The 15,336-nt window shown below is 39.1% G+C and overlaps 2 protein-coding genes across 2 annotated transcripts; one reads left to right on the forward strand and one right to left on the reverse strand.

The window, feature by feature from the left end:
* Positions 1–10,605: 10,605 nt before the first annotated feature.
* LOC308499773 (Golgi phosphoprotein 3-like) lies at positions 10,606–12,366 on the reverse strand (the record flags this gene model as incomplete). The annotated part of the gene is made up of 3 exons (XM_081053588.1): positions 10,606–11,156; positions 11,911–11,959; positions 12,331–12,366. 3 exons carry the CDS (start codon positions 12,364–12,366, stop codon positions 10,732–10,734), a joined length of 510 nt encoding a protein of 169 aa, XP_080909714.1. The 3' UTR covers positions 10,606–10,731.
* LOC308499681 (elongation factor 1-beta-like) lies at positions 12,264–13,103 on the forward strand. The gene has a single exon (XM_081053427.1). It carries the CDS (start codon positions 12,365–12,367, stop codon positions 13,040–13,042), a length of 678 nt encoding a protein of 225 aa, XP_080909553.1. The 5' UTR covers positions 12,264–12,364; the 3' UTR covers positions 13,043–13,103.
* Positions 13,104–15,336: the final 2,233 nt, after the last annotated feature.

The raw sequence follows: 15,336 nt of genomic DNA on the forward strand, positions 1-15,336 counted from the left end.
ACACAGCTCAAAAGAAAGGTACTTGGGTTGTTTAATAACATGATCTGACCATGATCTAATATGAGATCTAACACACAAGCATGACTTTATAAATACCACGAATGATTTCTTAACAATCAGGCCATAATTTATACATCCAAATGAATATTTTCCTTCCAGAAATATCCAAAGGGAAAAATTTTAATGTTGTTTTTAAAATGTTCTTAAGAGAACTCATCCCAGAAGACTATTTTTAAGTCTGTCACTTTGAAAGTACAAATTTGAGTGTGTCTGTTAAAATCAGTTGCCTCATTTTATTCTTCCACATCAGGTACTTATCTAGTTTTTGTTAATACAGAGGGTGCCAAAAAAATGTATATGCACTTTAAGAAGGGAAAACTGTATTAAAATTATAATACTCAATATAAACCAATAACAAAAGATGGATACAAGTCACATTTGATTTCTGCAATTACAAAAGGTGCTCAAAATGGTTACCATCAGCGTCCAGACACTGCTGATTACTGTGAACCACTGCTTGAGCAACATTGACCAAAATGTCCCCTTGTACATTTTTTGGCACCCCCAATATAACAGGGTTAATATTCAAAACATTCAACAATTGCTACAGTTAAGTACACCGACCAAACAGAACAGACCTGGCTTGAATGTGGTTCCGGAGCATGATAGCTGACTATTGGACAGTGAAACAGATAAAAAGGATCCACATGTCTTGAGTAGTTTGGAATATTAAAACCCTAGTACTACAGATGGAGGACGATTTCTCCCTTTAAGATCTCTTCATCTTAGACTACGTGGTAAATTCAGATGAACTGGGGCAGGGACAAGGTCGCTCAGGGAACAAACAGTTCTGGTGAGAGTTCTTGCCTTCCATGTGGAGAAAAAGCAACCTGAAGTCTTAGTATGTTTTCAGAAATTGAAGATGTATTTAAGCTCATTACCTCTACTCATAATGATATTTTGCAATTATAGCTGATGGCTATAATGTGGATACAAAGGTGACTGCTCACTCATGGCCAGCCCTACCTCACATAAAGTCACTGTGCAATTTAGCTAAAACCCAAGGTTTTGCTTCTATTTCTCTAAGTAATTGCATTGTGTAAATTTCTTTTAATGGATCTAGTTGCATTTTGTGCTGTTCCAGATCACTGCTCCTCACAATTAGCTAGTCAGCTCCACTCTTGCTCATTTGAAAGACAAGTCTATCACTCTATCCATCCCTGACACTGAGCCAGGCTCTCCTTTGCCATGTGACACTCCACACGGCCCAATAGCACCCTCTTTTGTTGGCCAGTATAATAGACTCATCTATTTAGGGTTTCATATCCCAGACATTTGTGGGTTTGAAGAAGCTATTTCCCATGCACTACTTTGTTCTTTCTTGGTCTCATTTCAGATTCTTCTTTCAGCTGGGTTCAGTCTGGAAGGAGAATTTCAGAGGCTATTTCAACACAGGATGATGACCAAGATTAAAACAATAATATTGCAGCTTTGGATCTAGCAACACACAAAAATGCTCTTTACCCCTCTGGATCTTTGTTGTAAAGTCAACATCAAATAAAAAAGGACTTATACATAATTCCTAAACAATCTTATCTTGTATGTATTTATGTCATTCTCTCAGTTTTGTGTCTCTGTTATTACATTGATCACATCAAATTATTTGTTCACCTTCTAGAATATGAGTTCCGCAAGGGTAAGTTCTGTGTTCTACTGATCTTCTGCTCCCATCACCTAACACAGAACCTAGCATGTCATATGAATTATAAATATATGTTTGTGTGTGTATGTGTGTGTGTGTGTGTGTGAGTGTGTATGAAAGGGAGAGACTCAGGTCACTGCAGTACTTATTTTGTGCCAGTCATTCATTGATGGTGAATCAATAGGCCTGGCTGACATTTTCATAAAGGTGGTAGTTCATACTGTGAGATAAGATTTGATAACCAGGGACACTAACAGCAAAACTCCCAGAATTAAGTTCCTTAGTAATGACTCCTTAACACTATCAGAGACACGCAACCATTACAATGATAAGAACTCAACTATTTACTGCATTCTAGAAGCAGCCCAACCTTTATTATTTCTGAAGAGCCACATGGAGATTGTAAAATACCCAATCAGAATTATACTACAGACAAACAATAAGTTAACTTGTTGGTCCATTTAAAGATCCCGAGCATGTGCCCCTGAGGAATTCATTAAGTGTTCATGACTAGAGAAGAGATTTCTAGGCCTCAAGCCACTCCATCTTCTGCAGGGTCACCTTTATTACCTTCTTGTACCTAGCAATTATTTGTCACTCAGCTTGGTCTTACCTTAATCAGGGTCTCCATAAGGCTGCCTTATATTAATTAATTCTTAACATTATCCAACAATGCTTTCTCCTAAATTACTTTATGACTTTTTGTACCTAAAAATCTACTTTTTTATTTTGGAATATACTGATTCCCAAGAATTCAGATTTTTGTGTAAATTTTAAAATTGGCACTTAACCCCAAGGCCTAAACCCCTTGACCTTCAGGTTCTTTTTGTCTTGTTTTTCTCTCTGGATTTTCATCCCACCGTATGCCATTTGAGGAGGAGTTTAAGAAGTGCGCATTGGCGGGGTTGAATGGCTGTATAGACCGCTGTCCTGGTTAGATGGTGTCACACTGTTGGCCAGTGTCATGACTACACCTAATCATGGTCAGATCGAAACTCAGCACCACTTTTCAGCAAAGAGGAAACTTCTCTGCTGTTAGCCATTGTCACCTTTCTCTTCTTCCTTTTAACCATTACGCTACACTACACGTACCAAATAACATGTTTCAATCTGATGATAATTATTGCGTTAAACGGAATGCCATACAATCAAAAATGGAAAAGTCAGCTGAAAACTAAAGGTAACATACATACCTGGAAGGATAACTCTTGAAAGCAGTTTGAGCCAATTTTTTAAACCCTACTCAGTTCCATGAGTAATTTGAAAACAGAGTGCTTGGCACATAGAAAACACTGGATAAATATTTGTCCAGTGATGGCATGAATACTTTTGCGTTTGAAAAAATCATCATCTCTGCTAATTAATTGGCATTAGGGTGAATGTCACTCTCTATAAGAGCATAGACCTGTGTGGCCAATTCAGAAATGTTTTATTCCGTACTAATTACCACTCCCTTGAAATACCAGAGTCCCAGATGAACGGCTCAAAAGGTCTGCAGAGTTCTCCTGATTTTCATATCTTGGCTGTTCAATAGAACCTCCTGCAATGGTGGAAATGTTCTGTGTCTGCACTGCCCAACACAGGAACCATAAGCCACGTGTGGCCACTGAGCACTTGAAATGCGGCTCCTCTGAGGGGGGGCCTGAATTTTACACTTGATTTAATTTTAATTAATTTGAATGTAAGTAGCCACAGGTGGCTAGTGGCTACTATGTTGAAAGGCACGGCTCTGTAAAAAGATCAGAAAAACGAAATTTGAAACATGTGAGGACACGTGTAAAGGTGTTCCTATGTAAGCTTTCACCATGGTTGCTCTCCCACGGGGGACCGTGTTCATTTCTCTCTGACTTCCTTTATTGTGATCATTTCTGAATTTTGTAGTTTTAAGGATGGTAAACGCTGTTCTATCAGCCAATTCTTTGTTCTCATGGCTCTCAAACTTGGCTGTGTGTCAGCATCACCCCCAGAGATGAGATTCAGCGAGTTTGGGAGGAGACTGGGCATCTGTGTTTTTTAAGCTCCACAGATGATTCTGATCTGCAGCCAGTCTTGGGAATGACGACTTTACACCAGAGATCCCAAACCGGCAGCCCTTGGGCCAAATACACCCTCAAAACATATGTTCATCCCACACAGTGTTTTAAAATGTTTTGAATTAGTTGCCAACTTCTACAAATTATAATTTTTTGTCTAAAAAAATTTGGAGTTGAGTAAAGGCTGCCCCCTTTGGATATAAAGCATAACTTCTTTGGTTCAGCCCTACTTACCCACCTCATACCAGCTGAACTCCCAAGAGGCATTGAGTTTGCGACCCCTTCCTTACCCCACATCTATATGATAGTTGCCCAAACAGGCAGCAATTCCTTTATATTGATGCACCATTCCCAGGATGGAGCACCAACTATTTTATCCAGGAAGCTGTCTGTAATCACCTTGGCGGGCTCAAGAATATTCTCTCACCATCATGTAAAAACCCCGAATAAATATAATGGGAATCTCAATAAGAGAATGAGGTCCCAGCCTAGGACCACGAAACCAATCCTGTTCAGGGAAAAATCATTAAATTCAGGGGAAAGATTGTCTTACTTTTTGTGTTTTTACACCCCAAACTCTCTCCCCTAAAGTACCATGAGGCCAGCCAACAAGATTCTCAGGGAAAGTATCTTTGATATAAATTCCTATCTCTATTTTGAAAAAAACTTTGTATAGCTCTGTCATCCTTCACCCAGTCTCATTTCCGATATATTTGTACTCAGCCATTGTTCTTAACATGAAAATCAGTTAATCACACTTGTTTACCTTTTCTCTCTTTTGAGAAAACTCTATAATGATAGCTAATGAATGAAAATATGTAAGCCCAAGCGATGAGATAAAAGGTAGAAGGGCCATCAGTTCATGAAAACTAGAAAGAGGAGTGCTAATTGATTTAGAAAGGCAGAGGAAAGCATAGATTTGGAGTATTTGTGGAAACAATAGATCTTCCCAGAAGAACATACTCGAATGCATGCCAAACACCTTGGAATCAACTTTAGGGGTTTCACAGGCCTCTGAATCCCATCCACTGATTACTAGTAGTACAAGAAATCATCAACCCGAAATAAAACATACTACTTAATAAATACTTATCCTGGACACAAAGCACACAAATTTAAACTGCAGCTTTGCCAAGTTGGACTAATTTTGGATCAAATACTATGATTAGGCTTTATTATCAAAAGGGAAAGCAGCCTGGCATACAATTAAGCTTTAAGTAAAATGCAAGGAATACATAGTCTCACTTCCAGGATCACGCTAAAACTAAGTGCCATCCAGATCTTAGTGCTTAAGGTATAGTGGATTTCTCAGTATACAATAAATAAATCTGTGGGATCTGAATTTTTAAAGAAATCCGTAGAGAGATCCATGAGGAGGCTCAGACATTTCCTGGAATTACACCCTTGCACACTTTGGAAAAAGGCCTTGATGCCTTAGCCTGGTCAGTTCCACTAAGTCAGAGCTGACTGTTTTGTTCCTATTCTCTTCCCGACTGACAGTTGGCTCCATCATTGAGCTGATAAATTAGGAGTCACCTTAAGGAATGAAATCTGTGACATGAAACAATCTCCTTTGCTAATTGGAAATGCCTGCATTTATTTCTGCTTATGATAGGCATCAAAGGTCAAGTGAAGAAATATTTCTTTTCACAAGATGACTTGCAATTTTCTGTTTTCGCCATTTTATATCATTGAGAATATTTAGACTTTTCACACCTTTTGACCGCCCCCCCCCCCAAGTAATGCAACAGATATTTCTTAAAATCTTCACGTGCTGATCATTCTTCGTTTGCTCTCTCTACCCTGCTCTGGGCCCCTGGGAGGCTGACCATGGCAGATTTGCATCTCTCAGGCTCCCTTGACAATGGCTTCCAGTAGTCAAAGGGATCTGAAGGTGGAAGAAGAAAGGTATGTTAGGTTATTGCTTCCTCTCTTCCTTTCTGTTCTGCTAAGTCTCAGATAGTTGGTGCATCCCTCCACAACTAGAGATTCTGCTGGATGGCCCCTCCTCCACTTTTTAGTCCTCTTGGGCTCCCGTAATTCCATGCCTCTCCCCTGCCCCTCTTGCCCTTGGTGTGGTAATGGCTGAATGCTGTTGCTTGCCTCTGAGTGCCTCAGTACCCTTTGTTTGTTCCATTATCTATACCACTTCCTTATTAAAGTCCCTTCTTTGGAACAAGTAGAGGTGAAGTCACCTCACCTTCCTGCTGGTTCCATGGCTGACACACTTCACCTGTCTTCTTTTCATACAGGTAAGACTTATGAGGCAGAAAGAAGAAAGGTGGTGATGCTTGAGGAAGAGAATGAAACAATATGGGTTTTAAAGACAAGACTTAATTGGATAACAGAGAGACTAAAGCCCATCAACAACGCTCTTTTCTTCGCAATAGATGCCGGAGCAAGTAAGATGTCACTAAATAAAATGCTCACCAACCTACTCTTCAAATTTGCTTTTAACAAAGACCAATCTTGATGAACATTTCACTAATTTTCATCTTTTGTTTATTCATTTCAAAGCAAAAATGGAACTTATATTTATTGAGGATATTGTATATTCTCATAACTCTTAATAATTAAGATTTTATTGATCCTGTTTTAGAGAAGAGGATACTGAGGCTCTGAGAGATCAAATACTTTGCCCCAAATCATATACCTAGCAGGTGGTAAAGTCAGAATTAATAACTCAGCATATATGATTTCATATAGAATGTTACTTTCTCATTATTGCGAAGTATTTCTCTTTGATTTGATCATAATCTTAGGATGCTTTTGATCCTCTGCAAAAACATCTTATTGTGCCCACATATTTTTCATTGAAAACAGTTGATCCACACTTGTTGATTTTTTGTCTCTCTTGAGACTTCTCTATAGTTGTAGTTCATGAATGAAAAATATGCCAGCCTAAATGACAAGAGAAAAAGTAGCGGGGTCATCGGTTGATGAAAACTACCGTGTCTCTGAAAGGTCTCTGAAAATGAGACCTAGCTGGACAATCAGCTCTAATGCGTCTTTTGGAGCAAAAATTAATATAAGACCCGGTCTTATTTTACTATAAGACCGGGTCTTATATAATGTAATATAAGACCGGGTCTTATATAATGTAATATAAGATCCAGTCTTATTATACTATAATATAAGAACCGGTCTTATATAATGTAATATATAAGACCGGGTCTTATGTAATGTAATATAATATAAGACTGGGTCTTATAGTCACTTTTGCTCCAAAAGACACATTAAGCTGATTGTCCGGCTAGGTCTTATTTTCAGGGAGACATGGTAGATAGATGAGTGCCAATTGATTTAGAAAGGCAGAGAAAGTCATAGCTCAAAGGGTTTTTGGAGGAAAAGTTGGTCAGGAAGGAAGATTATTTACCTGATAGAATCCTAGAGAATTTGGGGACCAACGATTGGACATGCACTGGGGGACAAGCATGAGAAATAGGGCTGCAAACAAAGCTGATGAAAAAACAGCGGTCTGTGATCCTTGATGATGTTTCTATTTTTAAATGAGGCACTGAAAAGGTGATTGGGAAGTCTGGGTCTATTATCAGGGTTTGTCATTTTGCCTTCTTTGTGTAGGATGATCAAGAAGGAAGATGGCTGTTATTTTTTCTGTCCGCAGCCCACTCACACTGTCTCTGAGGATGCCTGCAGCAAAGTATGTACCATGTTGGCAGAAATTAACGGTTTCTCCCCTGGAGAAATGGAATGGCCCTGGAGAACAGACCTCCACATTCCATAACATGGGTTCCATAATATGTCCATAGCCGCTTTATTCATGTAACTCAAAACTGGAAACAACCCAAATGGTCCCTCAACAAGAAAAGTTGTTAAGTAAATTTCAGTGTGTTCATATCATGGACTACTACTCAGAAAAAAAGAGAAAAAAGAAAATAACAAACTACGATTACTTAACCTAGTATGAAAAATCAAAAGGGTGGTTGTCTCAGGTTGGTCGGGTAGCAGGATTACTTGAAAGGAGCTCAAGTGAATTTTCTAGGGTGATGAAAATATTCTGTACCTTGAGAGAGGCTTGGGTTACACGGGAATATGCAGATCGAAGCTCACTAAAATCAACACATGATTTGTGCATTTCATGGTATGTAAAGTATACCTCAGAATTAAAAACCAAAATAAAAAAAAAGAATAAAATTCCATTCTCAGTCATGGTAAATAAGCTCTCAGCAACTTAAAGATCAGAAGACAATTTCCTTAACCTGATGAATTACATATGTCTCTCAAAAACCTGTAGAGAACAACAACATTTTAAATACAAAATTTAGAAACATGTTTATCAAAGGCAGCTAAAAGGGACATTGCTAATATCCGTATTGGTCAATATTATATTTTCCACCGTAATAAAACAAACAGTGAAGATATAGCAGGACTTTTCACTATCTACCTTTTATTATTTCTTGAAGGATGTGAATATAATACCTATTCCAAAATTAAATGAAAACAATATCAGAAATAAATGTTGCTGACTTAGCTCAGGAAAAAAATAAATAAATGAGCTATAATAATTTGAAATGAACCTCATCCTTTTCTGATATTATCTGTATAAAAATATCCAAGAATATCTATAGACATGTTATTTGATCTCTGGTGTCTCTTCTTTTTATAAGGACACCAGTTTTATCAGATTAGGGCCCTACTCTTATGACCTCATTTAAGCTTAATTACCTCCCCAAAGGCCCTATATCCAAATACAGATATATTGAGGGTTAGGAGCTTCAACATGTGCACTTTTGAGGTGCCATAATTCAGTACATAACAGTCAGATTCACAAGTTCATTAGTGTTCCACTTATCTAGTGTATAAAAGCACCCCAAAACTTATTGTCTTAAATGCAACAATAATTCAGTTATTTCTCATGATTCTATGGGTGGGCCAGGCGGTTCTTCTGCTTGGTGTGGTGTTGACAACAGTTTTGGCAATTTTTTTCACTAGCACAAAACATGGTTTACCATCCTTCCAGACTTCAAGAGTAATTCCCTCACTGCTTTTCCAGCCTCCGCTAAGTCTCCTTGCTACCCTTCCAGCCTCTATCTACCAGCCAGTCCCAAGGCCATGTCACATGTATTAGGTTTTTCACTATAGAGCACCTCATTTTTTTGGTACCATTTTCTCTTGCAGCTAGTCTTTCTTGTGGAAAGACACCTCAAAACTTAGTGGCTTAAATCAATAAGAATTTGTCATTTCACATAATTCTCTGGGTTGGCTGAGCATTTCGCTGCTGCTTTCACTTAGGCTCATACACGCAGCTGCATTCAGCTGGCAGGTCAGCTGGCTGGTTGCTGAACTTAGCTGAGACAGCTGGGTTTCTCTTTCCATATGCTCTTTTATCCTGGGCTTCATTATGCTATGGTGGTCTCTGGGCAGCATTCCAAGAAAATGAAGGCAGAAACAATATCACTTTATCTGTCCCAAACTCTGGGACTTGCAAAATGCCACTTCTGCCACACTCTATTGGATAAAGCAAAGAACAAAGCCACCCCAGATTCAAGAGGTTGGAAAATAGACCTCACCTTTTGATAGAAGCTGCTGCAAAGAATTTGTGCCCATATTTAATTCACCACAGAAAGTTATGCCATGTTCCTAGATGGAAAGAATATCATAAAGATGTCAGTTCCCTCAAATAAATCTGTATAGTTAATGTCTTACCAATCAAAATCCCCACAGGATATTTCAGGAAACTTGATAAGGTGTTTCTAAAACTCACACGCAAGAGTAAAGGGCTCAGAATTACCACACAATTTTGAGGAAGGACTGGTCCTCAGTTACCAAGATTTATTGTGAAGCTATGGTAACAGCATAGCTTCATAATTGAGGAGAAATTCATGTGAAGTCCACACTATATACAGCACAAATGGGCTGTATCTCAACACAAACGTCTTTGTGGAACAATTTACCTATGATTGAATGGTGAAAATATCCAAATACAAGATTGTGGAAAGCAAAGTTTTTCCAGCTTCATTGAGATATAATTGACACACACACACACACACACACACACACACATATATATATATACACACACATATACATATATAAAATATATGATGTATATATAATACATATTGAGATATAATTGACATTTTAAGGGGTACAATGTGTTGATTTGACACACTTGGGTAATACAAATTCATTAGCACCATCGCATTTAGCTTACACCTCCATCACATCATATAATTACCATTTCTTTTTGTACTGAGAACATTTAAGATCTCCTCTCAGTAATTTTCAAATACAGTATTATTAACTGTAATCCCATGCTGCTCATTAGGTCCCCAGAATTTATTCATCTTATAACTGGAAGTTCGTACTGTTTGACCTGCATCTCCCCATTTCCCTCAGCCCCCAGTTCTTCTACTCTCTGTTTCTATGAGTTGGGCTGTTTTAGATTCCATATATAAGTGATATCATACAGTATTTGTCTTTCTCTGTCTGACTTAGCATAATGCCAGGAAAAAATACTTCTACGGTATGCATCTTCAACTGAGCTCTACCATAGAATACCTCATAAATACAGCTTTTTGCTTTTGGTGACTTAAACACTTTGTGCGTGTGTGTGACTTCTGTCTCAATTATTGATGAATATAGAAGAATTTTTACGTGAGGAAAATTTTAAACTGAGGAGATACTCATGATGTATGTTTGGAACTGGAGGTGGTTTGAAAGTAAACATAACAGAATTCCAAACCTATTATAGTGAGAAGGGCAACTCCCTTGAACCCAAGAAGGAATGACATGCCAATAGGCAGTAAAACGTTTTTCTAAACTTAAATAGAAATCTCACATACCAGCAGATTCCTACACACACACACACACACACACACACACACACACACACACACACAAGCCACCTATCATTTCATAAAACAAAAGCCAATCAATTATAATGTGGGAAAGTACAAATGCAGAAAACCAGAAGCCGAGCGAAGAAAAGCTCCCGGTTTATGAGCGAGAAGGAGAACACTTCCTTCTGAGCAGTTACTTGGTGAACGCGGCCACCACCGCCCACAGAACCTCGTTGGCGTTGGCCTTCAGACATTCCACCTCCGGGTCTAAGTCCAGGAGCTGCCGCACTCTCTTGGTGGCTAAATCGTACTGCTCATCCAGAAGGGGCACAAAAGCATTCTCCAGAACATCGGAGGCATGGGCGAGGTAAATGAGGGCCAGCAAGCGCTTGTCCATGCGGTGAGGGTCATTCACCCATTTGTCCAGAACAGCTTCCTGGACCTTCTTGATGAGGCGCTGCTTCATGTTGTTGTTGGTGAGGGGATGTGTCGTCATGTCAAACAGTAGGAAGTTCTGTTTCTCTGTTGTCAGTACGCCCTTTTCTACCAGGTTTTTAGCTAATCGTTCCCGCACATCTCTTAACTGATAATGCAGTTTTAATGGATTCCACGTCTCACCTAAACAAAAGCTTTTAAAAGTTAGAGAAAAATATCAGCTGTTATTTTCTTTGTTCTCTAGATATGAATGGTAAAACACATTCGTCATAGCTGGTGTGTTTCTAGAAAAGTGGAACACAAGAAGGGTGGTATGTCTGTCTGTGTTCCCAGAATGTGAACTTTTTGTGGCCCAGGAATCATATTTTATTAATCTCTGTAGACCCGGCAACAAGTATTTTCCTGGAACATAGGATTTGCTCAATAAATATTTGGAAAAGAGAATGAATAAACTATTCTAATACATGAATTAGAACAGATTGCTGATAGTTTTATTGTGAGGTAGAAATGAGCCAAATTGTAAAAGGGTAATTTCTGGCACATTTCTTTTTGGCATGAAGGTGTCAATAAATAGCCAAAGGATAAATGAGAAGGATTTACTTATTTTTATTGTTAATAAACTTTTAAAAAGATTAATTTTAGATTCATAAAAACCTTGTGACGATACTAGAGAGTTCCCATATGCCCCACACCCAGTTTCCACATTACTGTGGTACATTTGTCACATTAAGGAACTGATACTGATACATTACATTAACTGAAGTGCATACACTATTCAGATTTCCTTAGATTTGGCCTGATGCTCATTTTCTGCTCCAGGATCCCTTCCAAGTTACCATATAACCTTTATTCATCATATGTCCTTTGGTTCTTCCTTGCTGTGAGAGGTCTCCAGCCTTTTCTTTCTTTTGATGACCTTGACAGTTGTGAGAAATACCAATCAGGTACTTTGCTGATTGCCCCTCGATGTTTTTCTCACGATTAGACTGGGGTTATGTGTTTGAGAGTGGACCACCAAGGCTATACATTATGGACGTGATTTACCACTGTTGATATTGACCTTAATCACCTGGCTGACGTATGCTTGTCAGGTTTCTCACTATGAAGCTATTCCTCCTGCAGGCCTTCCCATCTGTACTCCTGGAAGGAAGTCAGTATGTGCAACACACATTTAAGGAGTGGGGAGTTAGGATACGCTTCTTTGCGAATGAGATATCTACTTAAATTATTTGGGATTGAAAGTTTTCTCTTTCATTAAAGAATTAAATTGAGATTCTCATTAAAGATAGCTGGTTGACTTTTTTTTTTTTTTTTTCCCCTCAGTGCTCGGCGCCCGGGGCTGGAGCTTCTTTCTCACCCGCTGCCGCCCAGCTTCAGGGTCAGCCGACGTCATGGGTTTTGGAGACCTGAAAAGCCCTGCCGGACTCCAGGTGCTCAACGACTACCTGGCGGACAAGAGCTACATCGAGGGGTATGTGCCGTCACAGGCCGACGTGGCAGTGTTTGAAGCAGTCTCCGGCCCGCCACCTGCCAGCTTGTGTCACGCCCTGCGTTGGTATAATCACATCAAGTCTTTCGAAAAGGACAAGGCCAGCCTGCCCGGAGTGAAGAAAGCTTTGGGCAAGTACGGTCCCGCTAATGTGGAAGACACCACCGGAAGTGGAGCCGCAGATAATAAAGATGATGATGACATTGATCTCTTTGGATCTGACGACGAGGAGGAAAGTGAAGAAGCGAAGAGGCTAAGAGAAGAGCGCCTTGCACAGTATGAGTCAAAGAAAGCCAAAAAACCTGCACTTGTTGCCAAGTCTTCCATCTTATTAGATGTCAAACCTTGGGATGACGAGACAGATATGGCAAAATTAGAGGAGTGCGTCAGGAGCATTCAAGCAGACGGCTTGGTCTGGGGCTCTTCTAAACTAGTTCCTGTGGGGTATGGAATTAAAAAACTTCAAATACAGTGTGTAGTAGAAGACGATAAAGTTGGAACAGACATGCTGGAGGAGCAGATCACTGCTTTTGAGGACTATGTGCAGTCCATGGACGTGGCTGCTTTCAACAAGATCTAAAACCCATCACGGATCATTACCCTTAAATAAAAACTTGAACAAAAAAAAAAAAAAAAAAAAAAAAAAAGATAGCTGGTTGAATAAACTCTCTGTTCCAGATAAAAGTGCTATGAAAAGGAGAGTAAAAGGATTTTTATAGAAGCACAAGCCCATAATGAGATCAGAAAAGAAAACAATAGCAGTAAATTTGGGGACACTACAAAGTACATGGAAAATGGTAGATGAATTAGTGGATCCACAAAAGCTAATCCCAAAGTGGCCATGGGCAAAGCAGAGAGGTAGCCTACTTTACCCTGCAGAACCCCAAAGATTCAGAAATTGGCACCAGATAGCTGTGGAACTGGGGAAGGAGGAGCAGATAATGGTAGAGCTAAAAACAGAGAGATTGTTGGGAAGTCTATTTAAAAAGCACCTCCAGATCTCCTCCTCTACTCGGTGCTACCACCCCAGCATAAGAGAATAAAACAACAAAACAGAGGGTCTCTTGACTCAGGGACACAAGGCACAGTTGAAGGAGGCAGGGATCTCCTACAGAAAACAAGGGGATTAAGTAAAAGCTTATGTCCTAAAATTGATGACATTTCAGCCTTCTCTTTCCTCTTGATGCATGGAACACTAGAAGCTAGGATTGTTCCATCCAGTCAAAACAGTGAAGAGTCTCCTCTGGAAAATTCCACCAGCCCAAGAGAAGAAGGATGGAAAACACTGACATGAAGATATTCCCCAAAGAATGACCATGAAGCCCCCACTTCACCACCTCACACCACACACATACACAGCTTCCAAATAACTTTTCTGGCCTCCATTTCTAAATATAAGCAGACGGCCAGGGAGCATCATACATTGGGCAAGAACTCTGTAATGTGAAACATAGAGTTCAAACTAAAATATTAAAATAACAAACATATGTTTATAATTTCACCAAAGTGTGAATAACCCAAATGTCTAGTCAGCTGGTGAAGGACAAAACAAAATCAACACAATGCAATACTCTTCAACAATAAAAAGGAACTAGTGCCGTATGCTGCAACGAGGATGACTTTCAAAAATTCATGTGACGTGAAAGAAATGGGATACAGAACACATATCATTATGATTCTATTTATATGAAATGTCTAGGAAAGCAAATGTATGGAGACAGAAAGCAGATTAGTGGCAGTTTGGGACTAGGGTTGGGAATGGAGATGAACTGCAAATCGGTACAAGAAATCTTTTCGAGGTGATGGGAATATTCTAAAACTGGATTGCAGTGGTAGTTGAACGACTCAATAAATATACTAAACGTCAATGAATTAGACACTTAAAATGGGTGAACTTTATGGCATATAAATTATATCCCCAATTAACCTGTTTTTTTTTTCTCTTTTTTCTTTTTAAAGGAACTCGGAGGAAACTCCGAGGGAGAAGAAAAATGGGGAAAAGAAATCATTACTGTTCTCAGAGATATGAGAGAGGATGTTATATCCATAAAACAGGAATAAAATGGTAGTTTTAAAAAGAAGAATATTTGGAGAACAACAGCACAAACATTAGGAGAATAAATTTGGACGGCAGAAATGAAAACCTCAGTAGAAAAGTGGATGATATAGTTAGGGAATCCAAACTGTAGAGCAAAATAATTAGACAATAAGACAGAAAACTTAAGAAATTAGTTGATCAATGCAGGAGGCTTAAAAGCTGAATAATAGGAGTGCCAGAGAGGACAGAAAAGAATGGTGGAGAAAAGTATTATAAAATCATATAAAAAAATTTTCCAGAGCAAAAGATGAGCCTCTTCTCAAAAAGCCCCTTTGGTATCGAGCCCAATGAATAAAAGACAAAAAGCAAACAAAACAAAACAAAAACAAAACCCCCAACAAACAACAAAAAACCAACAACAAAAGGCCCATTATCTTGAAATTTTAAACGCTGGGGATAAAGAGAAGATTCTAAAAGCCTCTGGTGAGAGTAAAGGGGAGGGGGGGGGGCGGGGTGAGACAAATAATGGATAGAAGATTGTGAATAAGAATGGCATCAAATTTCCCGACTGGGAGGTAGACCTTCAAATAATGAAGCTAGACCTTCCAATTTCCAAGGGAAAATTGTTTTGTTTTAAACCAAGAATTCTGAATAGACTTCCTAATCACGTTTCTTAGAAAGCCGAGAATGCGTGCTTACACAAAAGGGCTGAATTTAGGAGGATATTGAGGTATTGAAATACAAGGAATGGAGGAAACAGGATCCAATAGAGGCAAAGAGAATTTCCCTAGTGATGGCAAATGGAAGTCCCAATACAACAGTGGACTGACAGGCAC

Source organism: Rhinolophus hipposideros (genome assembly GCF_964194185.1).
Source record: "Rhinolophus hipposideros genome assembly, chromosome: 7".
Lineage (NCBI taxonomy): Eukaryota > Metazoa > Chordata > Mammalia > Chiroptera > Rhinolophidae > Rhinolophus > Rhinolophus hipposideros.

What these genes read in the sequence shown, in the direction of transcription:
- LOC308499681 (XM_081053427.1), top strand. Translation starts at nt 12,365, where the DNA reads ATGGGTTTTGGAGACCTGAAAAGCCCTGCCGGACTCCAGGTGCTCAAC.